At 41.7% G+C, this 19,881-nt stretch overlaps 1 protein-coding gene across 1 annotated transcript in view; it reads left to right on the plus strand.

Annotated features, from left to right (window-relative positions):
- The window catches only part of MAN1A2 (mannosidase alpha class 1A member 2), a 133,742-nt gene extending 124,018 nt beyond the window's left edge, over positions 1–9,724 (plus strand). Inside the window, exons 12-13 of the mRNA XM_054269673.1 lie at positions 3,720–3,835; positions 6,294–9,724. Of these exons, the coding sequence (XP_054125648.1) occupies positions 3,720–3,835; positions 6,294–6,426 (249 nt within the window). The 3' untranslated portion in view covers positions 6,427–9,724. The remainder of the gene's footprint in view (positions 1–3,719; positions 3,836–6,293) is intronic.
- Positions 9,725–19,881: the final 10,157 nt, after the last annotated feature.

Below are 19,881 nucleotides of genomic sequence, written 5' to 3' on the forward strand. Positions count from 1 at the left end.
ATTTAGGATTATGTGCCTGGTTTTATGAAACTTATTTTGTTTTGCACCCAGTTACCAGCAGATTACGCTGTCTGCTGTTATTTACGTATGTCATTGTAGCCAGCAGCAGTGTTGCAGTGATTGTTAAAACTTCAGACTGCTCCTTGTGGATCTCTGTAAGAAGCAGCTCTATTTTGTGATGATTTTGCATTGCCAGTTCTTTCTTAGAGTGCTGCCAGTCAATTTTAAATTGAATTATATTGATATGGTATAGTGCTGCCTTGTCTTCTTATAACATCTTAAATACCACGGCAATTGCCTTAGAAGCTTTTAAGTTTATTGCAGCTTTGCAATTGCCTTTATTTGTCAAATTTGTAGCTCTCAAAGAATGAAATCAAGCTTGTGACCAAAATAGTTTTCTATAAAACCATGCTGATTGGTGTCAGTTATACTCTAATTTTATATACACACATATATATATATATGTATGTATCCATGTGTCTCTGTAATTGACTGGAACTAACATTAGGTATGCTGTCCTATAATTATTCAGTCTGCCAATGCCTCATAATGGTAGCAATATTACCTTAATACCCTTCCAGTCATCTTGGAGCTTCCCTGTATTCTCTGGTGCAATAAATTAAGCATTGTTTTATCAGGGAGACTGGTCTTCAGCTCTGGAGTGAAAGTGTATCTGGGTGGCAAAGCAGATGCCAGTGCACCAAGTGCTCTGAGGTCTGTGTGAAAACAGAACACTGAGAATTTCAAGTGGCATCTAAGCAGCTTGTCTGTGGCACCAAGTTTTTCAGCCAGTGTCCTGAAGTTCTGTACATTTTGGAATCAAGGACAAATTAATTGTTCATATTTTAAAATTTTCTGTTTGGATGAATAGCTGAAAAGCAATTTTTCAGAGGCTTTTTTCCTGTACAGTTCATTACTACCTGTATTATGTAGAACTCTGATCAGCCACGGTAAATCCTTTGCCTATTCTGAACACAAGTCTGCCTTCCCAAGGAGAAATTTCTGAAGATACAAGGTTACTTGGTAACTGTAAGGAAAAAAAAAGTTGTTCATAAAAAAAAAAAAAATAGATCATACATTTTCTCTCTCTAGGCTTGTAGACCTGATGGCTTCACCAGTTTTGCACTTAGTTACCCAAATATGAGACCTCTACAGCATAGAGGAGGATCTCAGTGCTATCCACTAGCTGCAATTTCCAAAATAAGCAAGTTTTGTCTCTTACACTGGCTTGGGGATTTAATTCTTCTGGAGGAAGGAGATGGTGCTCTAACAGTGGTACCATGTATTCCTTGTTTTCATTTTGCCACAGTCACTAGCAGGTTTCTCCTGTACAGGCTGGGGCACACAGCATCAGGGTTGCTGGCTGGTGGACCAGAGTCCTGATCAGGGTGTATGCTGGGAATTCTGGCAGGAGTTGTAAACACTGGGGCTTCCTCCTCCACCTTGCCATGCTTCAGAGCAGACACAAGGTCGGGTTCTGCATTATTGTAAAAGGGGATAGTGCCAAGAGCAGGCACTTCATTTTCTGCCTAAAAATGCTTTGGCTCTTGTTTATTCATAAAACACCTACCTGGTGGCTGTAGGAGTTCTGGGGAGGAATATGCAAATTGTTCTGTAAACAGCATATGCGTTATTTCTTCAGAAGCTAAGCAATTCATTTTTTTTCTTTCCTCTTTGTTGGTTTGGTTGATGAGTGTGGTTTGATTTTGTGTGGAGAGAGTGATGTTGGGGTTGTTTGTGTTGTTGATGTTGTTGTTTGGCTGCCATGTGGTAGCTAGCATCACTTTTGTTGTGCAAGAGCATGCAGACAAAGAGATTGTCATGGGTTAGATGTGTCACACACACCTTTCCCTTCACTGTAGAGAAAACCTGGTCCACCCAGCTCTCAGCATGTGAGCACTCTCAGTGTAGCCCTATCCTGCACCAGTAACCAAATCTGAAACTAATTCATCCAGACACTTTCTCCTTTTAGACTCAAATCCCAACAAAAAATGGAGCCTTTCCATCCAAACTTGGAGAAAGCTGTGCTTGAGATAAGGAATTACAGCAAGCATTAGATTTTGCCAAGAAAGACTGTACCTTTCTTGGCAGAAGTTCAGACTCTAGAGCCACAGCTATTCCAATAACATCCTTTTGCCAGTCTCTCCACTTGCTTTTCTAAAACCTTGCTTTTTGGAAAATTGAAAGAACTTTGTACAGTCTGGATTATTCTTTGGTCTGTGAACGGTCTGAGATTTCCACAGGGTAAGAGTATGTTCTAGGAGGAGGTCAGCTGAAGTACCTGCTGTGACTTACTGTCCTGGGTATCCTGCTCAATTTTTTTGCTTTTCCTCCTGATTTCAGTGACAGCATCTGCTGACATTCTTTGTCCATTTGCCCAGTGGAAAATTCCTGTCTGTCTCCCAGTATTTCTAGTATGCAAAGGCAATACTGAGGTCCTTGAAGAGTTAGTTTTGATTGAATCTGTTTTCTCTGCATAAAAAGGGCATAATTCAAAACTTATTTGCTCCCCTGCCTTGACTCCCCTCAGCTTCTGCTGAGTATAACTAGCAAAAATCAGAATTAACAGAAATGTGGGCCTAAAGCACCCTGTGGAGAGGAGCTTCATACAAGGCTATTGGGCTGAATCATAGATGACTGAGCTACAGGTGGCTGTGTTCAGTTGTTGGTAATGACAGACATCCCGAGACAAACATTTTCCTTCATCCCTGATTCTTTTCTGTCCCTGCATGAATCTATTAAAAGAGTTGCTATCTGCTGAGGAAGCACAGTCAAAGCAGCAGGGAAGCACAAATAACCTGTGAATCATTTCTTCAGAGCCAGTTTTAATGGCTGATATCCTTGTGTGCTGTAAGGTCGTGCATGCCAGTGGAATAATGAAAGTGTAGGCGAGAGGTGCTCTGAGCTACTAACGCTTTCTTTCCCGTCTCCTCCTCTTCCACTGTGCTTTTCACAGTACTGTGTTGGAGCTGGGGAGGGGAAGAATCCATTGGCCCCTTCCTTCATGGAATGTGCATGGATTTAAACTCCATGCTTTAAAGGTAAAGAGCTCTGCTGCAGTCCAGCATGCAAGCTGACTTGAGTTTCAGCTGTATAAACAGGAAACAGAGAATAACGTAGGTAAGAGAAGGAGATGAGGGGAGAAAGCAGCAGCTAGAAGAGTTTACAGGATGGAATCAACAGTCCATAAAGATGAGAACAGTATTTTATTTCTACTTTCAATAAGTCTCCATGACTAGCTACCAATCAAAGAATTCCTATAACTCTTCAGACTCTTCCAGCTCCAATATCCAGGGATGTTTGTTACCTTCCTGTGCACATCACAGCACTTATTCCATTGATTTGACTGATGTTCTACCCAATGTCACCAATGAGGAACTGCATGAGCTCAGAGAAAAAGTCTGCGGAGTCCTTGTCATGTCATCAATATCAGCCAACAGTAAATACCCAGGAAAGAAAGTGTTCTTCCCCAGAATACTTTCTTAGCATGTAGCAGTTTGCCAAATGTGGTGTCACTAATAACCCTGGAAGGATGCGACTTCTGTATGTGTCCAGCATAAACTGGTAATGTCCATAGCATCTTTCAACAAAGAGATTCACAGCAGAGAAATGCAGCACAAAAAGAACCACCTTCTTTGTTCATCAAGCTTGATGCTTTAAAATTTCCAAATTTTGTTCTATAGTTAAATTCCCTGTGTCTTTTCCCTTCCCTTTTGCAGGCAATTGACAAGTATTGCCGAGTTAGTGGTGGCTTTTCTGGTGTCAAGGATGTGTATTCCTCATCTCCTACATATGATGATGTACAGCAGAGCTTTTTCCTTGCTGAAACTTTGAAGTAAGTACTTTTCACTTTTGCATCTTCCTGTAAAAATTCACATCTAAATTCTAGAAGATGCTCCACAGGTAGCTAAAGGAGACAAAGACTGATTTTGAGTATTAGGAGCACCAAATGGAATAGAAAACATGTCCTGAAAATGGCAGATTTTGTGTCTAATTCAGGCATCACAGCATGTTTCACTGGGAAAAGGGGACTCCAAGTTCATTGTGTCTAAGGGGATAGTGTGGCTATTCTATCCTTCTGCTGGCTCCTTACCAAATTCCTCCAGGTAATCACAATACTTTGTTGCCTTGTGTTACCATTATAAAAAGGAAGTCAGCCACTGCCACCTCCTCTGTTGTCTTCTTTAATTTTATTTCACTTACCCTTCAAGTTCATTTTCTGGAGACTAAAAGCAGTGGTCCCAAAGAGAGAGGCAGCAGTTTCAAACAGGTCAGGGCAGAGAAACAGTACCTCTCCAGGAGCTGATGGTATATGACTGATCTGCCTATAAAAGCCAAATGAGAATGAAATCTGCTCCTAAGGGACTTGTGTGGTGGCAAGGCTGACTTTTGATGTATCACCAGAATCCTGTCTGCATCTTAAATAATCACAAGGAGATCTGAAAATTCACTGATGCATCATTCAGTAACTGGATATATTATAGTGCAAGCATTGCAGATGGTGGCATTTCTAGGAAAGAACTCAGAAATTTTTACTGACTTTTGGTTTGGAGTATTTCCTGCTTGTGGAACAAAATGAAGGTTTATTGAAGAGCTGAATATTAGATGTTTTTGACATTGATGCAATTGGCATAGCCCAAACCAGAAACTGGTTTCATGAGATACCCAAATGAAAATAAAGACAGAAGAGTTGGGTATGATGTTATGAGAAAAATGTTCTGAGAAGATGTTCCTCAGAAGAGGGATGTAAAATATGTCTTAAGCTATACCTGCTGTAGTTTTTTCTGCTATTGGTGATTTTCTCTGTATATTCATTCCTCTCAAATTCAAATTTGGTAACTGTCCCAAATATGCTTTGTTGCTGCTTGGATACTTCAACTCATCAGAGATACACAGCAAATTTGAGAGTTTTGAGCAGTACCTGGCATGAAGGTACCTGTTGAGTGGGAAGGACCAAGATGGAGAAATAGGTTGCTTAAGTTATTCAAAGGAAAAGTGTGAATCAAATGAGGAAGGTGAGTTTGAGTAAAATGAAATATTGCTGCTGTGGTGAGAAGGAGCTTGGAGAGCTGCAGCAGGAGAGAGCGAGGCAGAAGTACTGAGGAAAGGAAAGGCCTGATGCTTTAAAGACAAATGAAGAGTGTAGAGAAGGAAACAAGATATGTGTGACAAAACTGAATCATCCTTGCAAGAAATTTTTATCTGTAAACAGTAAATAGATGAGGAAGGAAAGAAAAAGTAAGGCTCCACTGACTGGATTGTGGATAGAGCTGGCAAATAAAGGCAGCAGAAGAATTGATCAGGCAGTGACACAGGGCTGAAAGCAGCAGACACTCCCAGTGTCTGAAGAAGAGAGAGCAAAGGAGCAGCAGAACAAGTGTGTGCATTCTGGATGTGGCAGAGTCCACTAACGGGAATGACACCCTTTCCTTGTCAAGTGCAGCAAGAGCTGTCTTTTTCTGGATGGCAGGAAAGCAAGCAGGAGGTGAGAGATCCTGTACACCCACGCTGTTGTGCTTGCACTCACACAGCCAGGTGTTCTGTAACAAGGAAAATTCATTTGAGTTTTAGCTGTTGTGATAGGAAACTTTGACAGATCCCTACTACCAGTATGTCCTACAGAGTTACAGCACAGCCACATTCAAAGTGTGCATTAAGAAAAAAGGAACAACAAATATTTTTTTTTTGCATGTGTCCAGTAATCCTTATTTTGTTACGTGCTTTATGTCCTCTGCATTTTATTATAATGTACAACATCTGTGAAAACCTCTGCACAATCTGTTGTCCCATTTCCTCTCACCAGAAGCTGAACCAGTTTCCAGAACAGTGATCAGTGATGACAAATCAGACACCTGCCATGGTTTAGTAGCTTCTTCACAAAATCTTTGGCTTGGATTAAAGAGGATTAGTAATTTCCAAGTGGGTTTCCTCCATTAAGAAAAGCTTTTTGACAACTTCTCTGCTCTTCTGGTCCCCAAATACTTGTGGTTGGGGTCTTGACGTTTGTTTTACACTGCAGATCTTTGAAGGGAGACTCAAAAAACAAAAGTTTCTTGGAAAGATTAAAATGTTGTCTTTATAACAACTTTTCATTGAAGGACTTGATCATAATAAAAATGAGTTCAGATTGTCATAATAGGGAAGGTTGTGTGTGTGCTGTACAAAGATTGAAAGCAAGTAATTTGTTTATAACTGTAGTTGCTGAACTGTGAGGCCTGAAGATGGTCTGTTGCTCCTGTCTGCCTGTGCTCTGCTTTAATACCCACGTTTTTCATCTCTGTCTTCTTGTCCAGGTATTTGTATCTGCTTTTCTCCAATGATGATCTTCTACCATTAGACAACTGGGTTTTTAACACAGAAGCTCATCCTCTGCCTGTTTTACATTTAGCCAACACCACACTGTCAGGAAATCCTGCATATCGATAAAAACAGCTCTATGAAGAGGAAGAGAGACTGTTTTCAGCTCTGTTTTGTTTACATGGACCACTTGAGACTTTAGCAGGAGGGGAGACAGACAGACAGACACTTGGTAAACCTAGACCCCCGAGTCAAGCAAGTATTGGCATGGGAAACGAAGCTCTTCAACATATAAATAAGTTAAAAGTTCTGTTTTATACATGACCAAAACACATGAGTGTGATTTTTGCAGGCGGAGACTTCACACGCTTTGAACCCTGGCAAGACATGGAATCTACAGATACTATTAATGCAACAGCATGAGAAAGAGGAGGCTTTCCCTTCCAGGGAAAGGAACTTGCTGATTGCTGTTGCAAGGAACAACACACAGTCACCTCTTCAGATTGGGTGGGTTCCAAATACCTAGGTTTTCTTTTCCTTTCTTTTTTTATTTTTTTTCAAATTTTTTTATGATGGCATGAACAAAGCAACACCACTGCACCAGCAGCATCAGGATTTGAATTTCTTTCTGTACCTGTCTGAATTTTCTAAGGAGCATCTGTCCAGACTGGCAGCCATTCTCAGAGCCTCGTATCTGTTAGACCTAAAGTACAAAAAATATTGCCTCCTCATTTCCCCTTTTCAAAATAATGCTTATATCCAAAAAAGAAAAAACAATTAGTAAGCATTTGCTTTGTAGTTCACTGTCAGCAGAGTGGGCTTAGTTCATTTGGCAAGCTCAGTCAGAGAGTCTGGAGCATATCACAGGAGTAGGAAGGAGCCTAAGTTTCCCTTCCTCACAAATTATGTCACATGAAAAAAAACATTCTCCTCTTAGTCCTGGTTCTTTTAGCTAAATAAAAAGAGATGACAACATGAGCATAACTGTTTCATGATTTATATAGGAGGATACAGTATATGGAACTAAAAGAAGCTCCCCTTGAGCTAAGCAGTGAGAGCTTGCTGCTCTGTATTTTTGTACACAATCTGTTACATTTCATTCTTTGGATACTATTCACAGAACCTTCTTTGCAGGTATATGGGTGTCTGACAGAAGCCTAAAACTGCTTTTGAATTACTTTACAAAACTTGCTTTTCTTCTGGGTGCTTCAGTACAAATCCAACATGATCTTTGGAAGCAGCCTAACATCTCTCATATGTGACTGGAAAAAGAAACTGAAGAGTCTCTTCTTTCATTAATTTATGATGCTGCCAAATGCATGGGGTATTTTCAAGTACATCATGGCTGGGCTGGATAGTATCCCTTAAATGGAGTCTTTTTCAGTCTTCATTTATTTGCTAAAAAAAGTTCCATCTTTCCAGATTTTCTATCTTTTCAGTTTTGTCTTCCTCAATCTCTTTTACTGTTGTTCAGATAATTACAGCTCAAACTATTCTTTTTATTCCCCTATATAGCTCTCAGATCTTTTTGCCATGGTGACTGGCTCCTTTGTTGACAAACAGCCTGCAGGTTTCCCTCCTAATTAGTGCACAGGTTGAGTCTTTAAAAAATCTTGATGATGTTTTTTACTGAAGCAAGTAGGAGAACTCTTCAGTGAGCTACAGCAGTACAGCATCAGATTTAAAGGGAGTGAATGCTATTTTCCCTCCTCAAAAACATTTTTATATGAATTTTTTTTAAAAAAAACTTTGCTGCTTAACATATTATATTACATCTGACTGTAGAGTTTCCCCCCAAAATTACTTTTCATTTGTCTGTGTCACTAACTTAGACAAAGAAATCATCATATGATCTAAGTAAAAATGCTGTCAGATGCTTTTTTTTCCAGACAGTTACTTTAGTTTAAGAGGAAGAAAACATGGGGCTTGGGAAAAGTTTGAGTCTCAATGTTTGTACCTTATTTCTAGTTACTTTGTTACTGTAATTTGCAGCAGTATCCTAAAAATAATTTGAGAACTTATAAAGTAATTGGTATAGTAAACAATACTGATTTCAGTAACTGTTTAGTTAAAATTAGAAGTAGCTTAATAAATGGATTCTTCTTACTGGCCCCACATTAATTTATTTTTCTAATTATTATTCAGTGACTTACTGAAGAACTAGTAATTTTTCATTTTCCCAAGTTCAGATATGCTGTGTTTTCAAATTGTTTTTCTGATCCTATGAGAACTGTTATTAGTTTAAAACTGCAGTCGATTGCCTTGTTCTCCTACATGTCTCTGGGTATATAGAAGAAAGAGGAAAAGCAGACCTTTCTGTTAAGAAAGAAAGAAAGAAAGATTTAAAAATAATAAAAGCACTTTCTGCCCCATAGACCTGTCCCTGTACTCCTCCTGGTAAATGCAGGTGTAGAATGGCTGCCAGTCTGTTCAGAGAAATGTCAAGGAGTCCCAGAAACAGCAAACTTGCTTCTCCTCCTCCATCCCCCTCTTGTGAATTAAAGAGGAACCCTTCAAATTTTCAAACTTCACCATGAATCCCAGTGGGTTAACTTAATGTCACAAGAATGTCTGAATTGAAGACTAAGCCATTTCATGTTATGGGATGGTATTCTTCTCAAAGCAGATGTACAGTACTGCTGTTTCTTCTTTGTGTAGATAAGCAGCAGGAACTAAATAAAGAACACTTGTTTCTTGTTTCCCAGTCACCCCAATAACAGTCACTTTATTCTCCATCACTCTTTAAAGTACCAACTGGCCTTTTCCTCCAGAAGCTAATGATGTGCAGAGTCTATGAAAAACAATGCATTTTAAGGACTAATTGCTGTGTCTTTCATAAATTTCATCCTGAGATTTCCTAGATCAAGCAGAGTTTGAAGGTTATGGGTGTTGGCCAAGGTACATGCTTAATTACCAGGCACCACAGATACTGAAACTTCAGACTGAAGTGATGTGCCCTCCTTCTGAGTCCTTCACAGAAAAGTAGGTTCTGATCTGCAAAATGGCATTATGTGCAACCCAAAGTTCAGACTGTTTTCCCTCTGGGTACATAAGGTACAGTAGAATGTTGCCATTTCATTCTGTTGCTGCTGTCTTACTTTCTTGAAGATAAGAGTGTAAATTTAAGCACAAAAATGACTTTTTAGTCCTAGCTGTTTCTGAGTCTTGCACTGTACTCTCTAACAAAACAATCCTCATTCTCTCTAGGTAGCTGCCCCATTTTACAGCTTCTACAATACCCTCTTCCCTTACAGAATGAAATAAAAACCAGAAAATCATGTGCATTTTTGGCACACTGGATTTGGGCAAGAGCCTGGAAATCCCCAAATTGTCTATTTCCTGTTTGCATGCAGTCAAAACAAGGATGTATGGTTCTTTTCCTAATCCAAGCCTCAAATTTGCCTCTTGGTTGGGATCTGCCAGCAATTTTTTTCCTAACAATAGAGCTTGACTTTTCAAAGAGGCCAGATTTCTGCAGCTTCCATTAACAACCCTGGAGCTGTGCATGTCCTGCAGTCAAGAAGTCAACTTCTTAGAATTGTCCTCTAAATAAAAAAAATACCTTGAAGGATATTCTGAGTGTTAACTTTGCTGCACAATATAGTCCTTCAAACTGAATGTTCAAGGAAAGTATAGAAAATAGCAAGTGCCCTGGAGTAGAAGGAAGAGCAAGTAGTTCCATGTGCCAGTCACACCTTTGCTGTTCCTTCAGCTCTCTGCTCGAGATTTCTGAATCACTGTGTTCTAGCTCCCAAACACTGACACATTCCCTCACAGTATTTTACAACATTTGAATATTGCCTGGGTTCTGAAAGGTGACATTAATTACACACTCCCTGTAATGCCATCCTTTAAGGTTAGAGGTGCACCCCCTCAGCAAAGCCCTGTTGGTATTCACACTAAGCCTAGACCATGTTTATAAGGGGACAAATAAGAAACAGACTTCTTGATGCCAGAGAAAAATGAAAGCAAGCTCTTGATCCATACTGTAGTTGGGAGATCCCTTCACCCCTAGTAAGACATCCCTCTTTCACTCCCTGAATCTTGAGAAAAGTCTTCTGACTCAAGAGTTTGAGTTGCCATACACAGAGGAAGCCCAGGCTCTTTTGCAAGTTGTGTGCAAGCTGCAGCAGAGATGATAAGCACGAGCTGCTTCAGCTGTCAGCGTCTTCTAACGAACTGCTCTGTAATTGCCCAGGAAAGTTGGGAACCACCAAAGTCAGAGGAGACAGCCTGACCTGTTACAGTGAATTGTTGCCTTTAATCCTAATTGCTTGGTGGAAGTTGGATTTGCATTCTGCCTTTATTCTTGCTTTGTCTAAAACTGACAGATTTTTTTTTCCTCCAAAATAATAAAAGGGCAAAAGTCTATCTTCTGATGTGGAAACCTTCTGCCTCTGACCTGGAATCCTGCATATGTACTTTTTACAGATTAAAAAATAATATTGTATATAAAAAAGATTGAATAAAGAATGTCTTTAAGTGAAAAGAGTGTGGTTTTTCTCCTTTGCCTCCAAAAGCAGCATCCTGTAGCACTGAAGTGTGAAGCTGACCCTATTCCAAAGGCGTGGTGGTGCTGCAACTTTTCTTTCCACTGCAGCTCTACTAAGGACTTAGTCAACTTAAACATGTATCAAGACCCCCTGTTGCAAATTTAAACCCCTGTAGCTTGTACTTGCTTCTGACAGATCCCTGTAGTGATCAGATGGCTCTCAAGATGCAGCTTCAGGCACAACACTTCAAGGCTGTTCCTGGGTGTCATTGTGAAAGCCACCAAACCTTACAAAAGTTGTGTGAAATTGTGTGAAAGTGGCTAAAAGGTCCAAAGATCCTTTTAGATGAGGGTAAAGGGTCAGACAGACAAGCAGTGGTACTAAATAATTAAGCCACAAGGTTAAACCCCCAGCTTTTCTTGAGACTTCAGTAGCCAGTGAGTTGGGCAATAACATCTGTCTGTCCATTCCTCTGCTGTCTGGGAAATGGAAAGTTTCCAATTAAGTGTTACTCACAGGGAAACTGCTATGTGGCTTCAACTGAGCTTGTTTTTCCCCTGCATCTTGAAATTCTCTGGAACTGCTGCTATATTTCTGTTTTTTCCAGTACAACCAGTGAATAACCAGATTTGCTTTCTGATTCACTTTAACTTTGCATAATCCTTTCTGTCTGACATCACCCATGTTGCTTATACATGGTACCTTGTTTTCAAGATGCAATGATCATAAGAAGAAATTGCCTCCTAAGTGTCATAACTGAGTGCAACACCTGGCCCCTGCTGCACTGCCATGCCATCCTCCTTGAGATCCAGTTTTTCATCCATGTGTTGCTCCATAGCTTCTTGCACTGGCACATTCACGCTGCACCCAGCTCCCAACTGCAGCGTCACTTCCAGAGCAGCAGCTTTTGCATCCTTTGATCTCCCTGTGGTGTCCTCAGCCCCTGAACCACCTCACTGGGATTCACTTGCTGTAGCAAGGTGTGTCCTGTCCTTTGTGGTTGCACTGCATTGTCTGTGCCTCTTCAACAGTGAAGTGCTTCCTGCCTCTGCTTGCACCTCCTCTGAAGCAGACGTTCTTTTGCATGTTCTCTGCCCAAGGGATATATATAGGGAATATCCTCTTTTATCTCTCCGCTGGCACTCTGCCTGCATGTCACCCACCCCCCTCCCTTCCCTTGCAGACTCTGTGATTGTGTGTGCTCCTTCCTGGAGACCGTGTGTCTTTCCTATGCATATTAATTAGCTGTATTTAAAAATCCTGAAATTAATCCTTTAATGGGTTATTTTTAGCCTTTTTCTTGTAGCTCTGGGAGCTGGCTTCTCTCAGTGCAAAGTCATAGGCTTTCTGTGGGCTTTGGAAAGGAAGCATTACTCTATCTTTGCTGGTTCACGTGTGGGATGTGTGAAGGCTGGCGATGGTGTGGTTGTTTTTTTAATATGAAGAGCAAGAGTCTTTTTGACAATATTTCAGGCTGAGGCAACCCCCATGAGAAATGGTTTGAGAAAGAGCAGTCACTCATGTAGCCAAACTTAACTTGCAGGTAAAAATTCAGGGAAGAATTTGGGGAGGAAGGGAAAAGCACCGTGTGTTCATGTGTACCAACAGTGTCACTGCTTTCTTAGGTGGTTTCCGAGTAGTCACAGGTGACAGGTGTGATGTCTGTCTGTAATGGTAAGAAGAATTTGGTTGCAGAAAAATCTAGAAAGAATTGTCAATACAGAGAATAAAGGATCAGATAATGCTGATGCCTCTAACAGCAGAAGACAAAAGAGATTTAAAAAGTGAAAATGAAAAGTTGCTCCTCCTGGGACAAGGAGCAAAACCTTTCACTGTAGTCTGTGATGTTGTCAATATGAAATTGGTAACAGAAAAAAGGGAACATATATGGCTGAACATACAGTCAGCCATAATATACAAATCATCAGTGCAAGGTGAAAAAAACAAGTGAAAATTAAAATGGTTGTGCTGAGTCAAAACTAATGTCTGTCTGACCTCGTATCTTGACTCAACTCTGATCAAGAGCAAACTCCAACAGAGGAGCAGGAAAGTGAATTTTGATACTTCACAAACATAGCCTGAAGTGATGTGCAGCTTCCTGAGCCATAGGTGGTTATCGTGGTATTTAATAGGCCTTGACATCCATGGAGGGGGGCTGTTCTCTGGAATTAGTCCAGTCACTCATTGAATCAATAGTGGCTGTCAGGGACAGAGCAAGCTCTGCCAAGGAGCCTCATGGTGCTGGCAAGGCATCCGTGCACTGGGAGGCCGTTTCTGATGACACAAAAAGCATGTCAGTGCTGTGCAGAGATGGGTGAACACTTCTGAGATGTGCTCTGTGGTTCTGGTCACCTGTGTTCAGGAGGGCTTGTCTCAGTGGAGACAGGAGTATTGAGGCTTACCAGGGAATGGAGAGTTGGCATCAGGAGAGGTGAGAGGAATTCACAGAGAGGATATCTGCTGTCCACAACACAATCAAGTGGTTGGTCAGCCTGGGAGAGAAAAAAACTGTTTTTCCTGGAGGACAAACCTTGCACAAAGGCCCCACACAAACTGATATCTGCAACACCTGCATAATTTCTGACAAGGATGTCCTAGGAGTAGAACACATGTTTATCTGCTGAATAAAAGGGTGATGTTGTGTGCTTGCCTGCAGTTTCATCTACCTGAATCAAGGATGTAGGAGGTCCTTTGCTGTCCTGCATTCCAGAGCTCCTGTGGGATCTCTAAGTCTAGGGTTGAATTTACAAAAGCTCTTTCCTTTGCTCTGTATTCTGTTGCTAGGGCAGGGTGAGTGTAAAAGGCCATGGAATCAGGAAGCAAAAAGCCTTTCTTAACTTCATGGATGGGAGTTACTCACTACATTTGCTATGCTGTTTGAGTAATGATGAATAGAAATTCACCAAAAGACTTCCTATTAAGTTTTCTAACACGGTTATCCAATGACCTTTTGCCACTGGATTTTCTGTGGAGAAATCAGAAACAGATTGCAGGGTGTTGGAGCACGGTGTTAACAACAGAGGGACACCAATCTCTTTTGATCTAAAGACTGTTGCTGAACAAAACCCTAAGTAACTAAGAATATTATATTAAAACAAAGGAGTTGTACAGTCTGCAAATAGAGTCCTTTGTGCAGTAATTCTTACACAGCAAACTAAGGGAAGATCACCAGTACCCTCAAGAGAGAATCTCTGAAGATACTCTCTGTTGCATGCATTTAAATTCTTTCTGCTCCCAGTTCTAGATGGCTCATCTTGTCCTTTGTTTGGGTACACATCCTGTTATTACTTGGGGCGCTTTATGCCTGTGGGCTATTTCTGCACTAATTAATGTTCTCATCAAGGGATTTCCATGACAGTTCTCTGGCATTTTTGCAAGTGTTCTCTTAGCTCAGCACTGATACATGGTCATGCATTTTGTACACTTCAGCCAAGCACATAATTTCAAAGAATGCACAGATTCTTGCTGTTAGTGTGCTCAAATCTTAAAACCAGTGTAACTTGAGCAACCATTTATGTCAGACCAGTACTACAGTCTGCTAAACCTTATGCCAAACTCCCACACTGTACTTCTACTTGTATTACAGCAAGGTTAGGTTTTCAGGTTCTCATTAGATATTTTGCAACTGAAGTGCAAATTTTCCACAGGGAAAAAATCCTCCAAATCTTTGAATGCACACCAGCCATCAACTTGTGGAATTAATTGCTTCACTGTGAAGCAGGCTTTGATGACTTCAGTGACAACAGTGAAAAATTCACTGCCACATCCAGGTGACATTGTTACGCTGACTTTTTATTAGCTTAAATAATACACAAATGCTCCTTTTTCAAGTGTGTCCCCTAAGAAAAAATTTCAATATACTGCCTCAAATTTCCTCCAGATCCTGCTCATGTTGTTTCTTAATAGAAGTCTATGGGTTAAGCACATCCAGGCTTCACAGAGCACAGTCTGTAGCCCTGGAGATGTTCCCTCTGAACAGGTTATGTTCGGTGCCAGAGGCTGGTTAGCTGCATCAGAAAGATGCTCTGCCCACATCCTTTTTTTACCCCTGCAGTAGAAACTTCTTGCCAGCTTGAGCTGTTGGGAAAGGGCAAGGATGTGGCTGGGTGTGCTCTGGTGCAGGTCAGCTCAGAATCTGGAAGTCATAGTTTGTTTTCAATAATAGTATCAGACTGACTTCCAGAATGGTGACATTTGAGCATTAAGGTTCATATGTCAAACACTCACCCAAATGCTGAACAACCTTTGTCCACCCCTGCCTGTTTAACTTGCCAGGATTTGCAAAGTTCCTGGTTTGGGGAGTCAGCAAGGCTGAGCAGAGCCAGCCAGGCACAGGGGGCACAGCAGTCTGCCCTGAACAGATCAGAAAATCAATACAAAGGATGAAAATGCATTTGTGATGTGGGATAGGAACTGTGACTGTGAGGAGCCGTCTTCCTGAAGGGAAAAAAAATCACCTGATGTGGAGGGTCTGTAACCTCTGTGGGCACCATGAGATTTTAACTGGCTCCTGTTGGGAAAAGGCTGTACTTCAGCTGCTTGACAAGCCTGATTTTTCAAAAACTGATGAGTCAGGCTGCAAGAATTATGAGATTGCTTCTAAATAATGAGTCTGAGGATCTTTTTCCATGTCTGCAGTTGTGGGGTTTTATTTAATCTCGAGCTTTTATGCCACTCAGAGTTTAATATTTCCAAGCCCTGACCTTTTTTTTTTTTTTTCCAGAATGGTGAGAACCACCCTTAAAAATAAATGAAAAATAAAACTTGGCTTATCTTCCAATCTGGCAGAAGTTCCGGCATTATTAGATGATCAAGAGTGGGCACTGCTGCATTAAGCTCACCCAGAGCGTTGCTACAGATACTTAAGGCCAACTTGCTGTCCAGAAAACAAAATTTCAAAATTTTTTACAACTTAAATGTGAAGCAGACATGGATCTTCATTCCATAGACATACCACACAATTGATCCTGTGGACTGGTCTGGTTCAAACAGTTGGCAGCATCTTGGTTTTAGTGAGATGGCTCACAGTAACCAAGTACAAAACATAACACTCAAAACCAGAACGTCCAGGTAAAATGTCCCTGTGATATAAATGTGAGCCCCAGAGTCACTTCAAGGATTCTTGCACTGATCTTCATGGGGACAGAATAATTTTTCCACACCAAAGTGGAAATGAATAAATGGGATTTACGCACTTGAATGGGATTCATACACTTGACCTTGAGTCTATCACCTGTGGTTCTTCCATCACTTGCAGCAGGAGTGCTGGAGGGAGGAAGCAAGGGAGAAACTCCAGGGATTTTTTTAATCCCGTGCTACTTATCTGCTTGTACAGAGAGACCCAGCAGACTTCCAGTGTATTAACCAGTTTGTTCTCAGACAGGAACAAAAAGCTAGACAGTGACACTCCAGTTTTGGAAGCTTCTTCCAGACACTATCTCAGCTGTGCTGTAGCTCTGGTGTTGTCACAGCTAAGCATGGCATCACTCCCACTGGAGCAGTGTCAGAGGATGAACCTGAGATCCTTTCTTAAAATATATGTATCAAGTCATTCCCTTAAAGCGACATTGAGAAATTTTGACTCGTAAGAGGAGCTGTCTTGGGTTGCAAAGCACCCAAGAATGCAGAAGAGGAGGTGGGATGAATACTTCTGTGATGTATCAGGGATGTTCATTTGTCTCTGTTTGTCTGGATCCCTCGTACCCAGCAGCGGGCAGCCCACACCAGCAACCTTGCACGGTGTTTTTTGTGATAAAAGCGCAGACTTTGTGAGGACAGAAACTCCGCAGTCGGAATATTAAGTCGGGCTTTGCAGAGCAAGAGAGGGGAAACCATCGCTGAAGATACCATCTTGTGGCAGTAAGAGGCACAGACCAACAGAGCCAGCAGATCTAAGCTGTGTGGAGCAAAGCATCAGTCCTACCCAACAGCTGACCGTGCACTCCTGCCTTTCCAAGAAAAGGAAGAAATGCCACCGAGGAGCAAGCCCTGATCCTGGGCTCTGATCGCGCTGTGTCCTCGCCCAGGAGCCGCGGGAAGGGGACCCACAGGAAGAGCCCCAGGTTTACACGGCACTCACCCCACCCAGCGGCCGCTCCACGACATCCCTTGCCCTAAACAACTTTCCCTGTGGCAGGATGGCGAGATCTGAATGCAGATCTGTGGTATTGCACTAAACAGTTAATTTAGTTGTTGTTTGGCACTGGGTAATTGGAGATTTGCACTGAGTAGTCTTTATATTGCACTGAATAGTTTATGTTACATCACATGGTTTGTTCTTCCCCTCTCTTATCACATGGCTTTCCCCTCACCCACCCCTCTCCCCAATACCTCCTGGTGGTCTCTGCCCTGGTCAGTCCCTCCTCTCGCCCCTCCTCGCTGGTGTCCCATTGCCTGCGCTCCTCTTCCTCCGCCTCCCATTCCCCGGGTACAAAATGCCCTAGAGGCCGCTGGCCGGTCTCGGTCCGTGCGGGTTTTTCCATCTGGTAGTTCTCCTGGGAATAAAGGGAGGACAGTCATTCCCACGTGGAGAAGAGCATTTCTCGTCTTTTGTCTTCGTCCGTGTAAGATCGTGTGGGCTGAGGGCCATAGCCAGCCGGATTGGACCTGAGCAGCCCGCCCAGACACGGAGTCTCACACAGATCGGGTCCTTACCCCGGGACCTCTCCCAGGTGTGGCCGTGGCCACTTCCCACCCGCCTTCCCAGTCCATCAGGAGCTCTGCCCGCTGCCGCTAGCCCCTGATGCCCAGCTTGGCTGCTCCCAGAGCCCAGGGGGAGGCACCGAGGGCAGCAGAGTCCAGCTGGGATCTGTGTCCTGCAGCAGGACCCGGCCAGTTCGCAGTTAATCGCAGGGCTTGTTCCTAGAGGTGATCCAGCTCCTGCTGTGAGCTTGTCCTGGTTCCTTTCCCTCATTTATGGCAATGCCAGGAACACAGAGTTCGAATTAAATGAGGCTGCTGTAATAGTAGCTAATTCCTCTCTGTAAATGGATAGCCAGTACATTTAAGGGGGCTGAGGGAAAGTTCCTGGAGAAGCAGGAGAAGTTGAACACTGCAACTGCAGAACCACACTGCCCCAACCACTTTGTACAGGCAATACCTGCCGTGCCATGACCGGGATCCGACAGTTCTCATCTCCTGATTATTGCTGGTGGCTGGCCAGAGAGACCATTGCTGCAGCAACACCTGTGGGCCAGGGGTTATTTCAAGAGCCCTGTAGACAAGAGACATCAATTCCAAGATGGACCAAAAGAAACTCCCCCCTGACAGTGAACTTTCTTGGACTTAGTGGTGAGTGTGCAGCATTCCTTATGTCATCAGCACAAAGAAATTGCAAATAGAGCATGTAGAAAGCCTAAGTGCATGTAAAAAATCCAGTGTGCTTTTGGTCTAGATAAATGAAACCTAAATATATAATTAAAATTGCATGTGGGATTATCAGAAAAATATATATCTAGCTTCTGATGAAATCACCACATAGAAAATTTTGAGGTGCAAGAATATTTGAAAGAGAAAATAGAGAAGCTGAAGATGCTTCATTCCTGTAATTTATTTTCTTTAAAAAAAAAAAACCAAAAAAACCTGAAAGGATGAGATGATTACTGAGTATATCAGTACCTTCAAAGCAATTTTTGCCCACATGTATTTTGTTTCCTTTCAAGTTTCTAGATTGTCTTTCCACATTTTAGGAAGCAAAAAATCCCCACCTTTCTCTGTCTTGATGGTCTTCCACAATGCATGTTAAGCATTTTGAGTGGCACCTGTTATAGGATCAAGCTGGAGATTTAATAAATCTTTAGTTTTTATTAATATTCTTTTCCCTTTTGCAGATTAATCCTTAACTGCTTAATATTCAGTGCCTGCTGCCAGCACTGGAGAGACACATCTTATTTAAGAAATGAGACAAGTTTAGCTTTGTGAATGAGGAATGTCTGGAAATAGCAATCACTGGTCTGAGTAAGAAATCCATTGCACAGCTACACCTGAATTCCAGTTATCCAGTGGATTTTGAACTGGGATGGAGATGCAGAGGGAGAGATTTCAGGAGGGACAAGAGTATTACATGGGACTGCAGGGGACACGACAAGGAGTGGTGAAGTTGTTCTTTGGGAATGTACCCAACTGTGCTCCCACTTCCCAAATTAGCTTTACAGCCACTATAATCTATCTACATGTATAAGTGACAGATTCCTCAGGTCAAGAAACAATTGGTACATTTGGTTTCCTACATTACAGGGCCTGTTCATAACTTTTCACATTGTTATTCTGCACAAAGCCTGTGAACTGAGCCAAAGATTTAAAAAAGAAAAAAAGCAATTTTAAAGATCATAATTGAGAACATTAACATTAATTTTGTGATTTTTATAATTTAGTCTGCATTAATCCATTTAACTTCATAATGTAAAAAAATTTTATCATTCTTTGAAGTCTGCAATGCACTCAGAATACCAGTGTCATGCTTGTCTGATAAAATGGATTTTTCACAAAAACATGCTCATTGGCATCAACTGTCCAACTGTCCTCCACTGACTGTATCCTATATTAATGATACCAATTCCAGGCATGGATTTCTGGTATTGACATGATAGCCCCTTTTGCTTCTGTTCCTCTGGAGCTTCTTCCTTATTCCTAAATCTATTCAAAATGTGTGTTATTATAGTTCCTGGTCCCTTTTAGCAAGCAAAACTCTGCTCCTCTGCAGTGACAAAATATTTAACAGCCAATGGTGGCCTTTATAAATGTAGGGTTTGGTACCTGCTGGAACCAGAAGTCATTAATTTGCCAGTAGCATGTAAGTACCACTGATATATTTGCTATTTCATCCTTTTCTGCATGTCTGAAGGGTAAATAAACACCTTTCCAGCAAAGCAGCCTTAATGCTTTGGGGTTTTTTTCCGTTCTTTATACAGAAGTAAAGTTCTTCTTACTGACTGTGATCCTGTTGACAGTGGAGCTTCATTGATAACCAATAGTTTGCTTTCTTGATTGCCAGACAAACTAATTAAATCATAAGAATGGTCCTGGTCAGCTGACATAAAAACAACAAGGCTTGTCCTGATCAAGTGCATTTTGTAGCCATTTTGCTAACCTG

This window comes from Melozone crissalis, unplaced genomic scaffold, assembly GCF_028551555.1.
Source record: "Melozone crissalis strain CALT ecotype California unplaced genomic scaffold, PUWL_Pcris_2 ptg000008l_1, whole genome shotgun sequence".
In the NCBI taxonomy this organism is placed as follows: domain Eukaryota; kingdom Metazoa; phylum Chordata; class Aves; order Passeriformes; family Passerellidae; genus Melozone; species Melozone crissalis.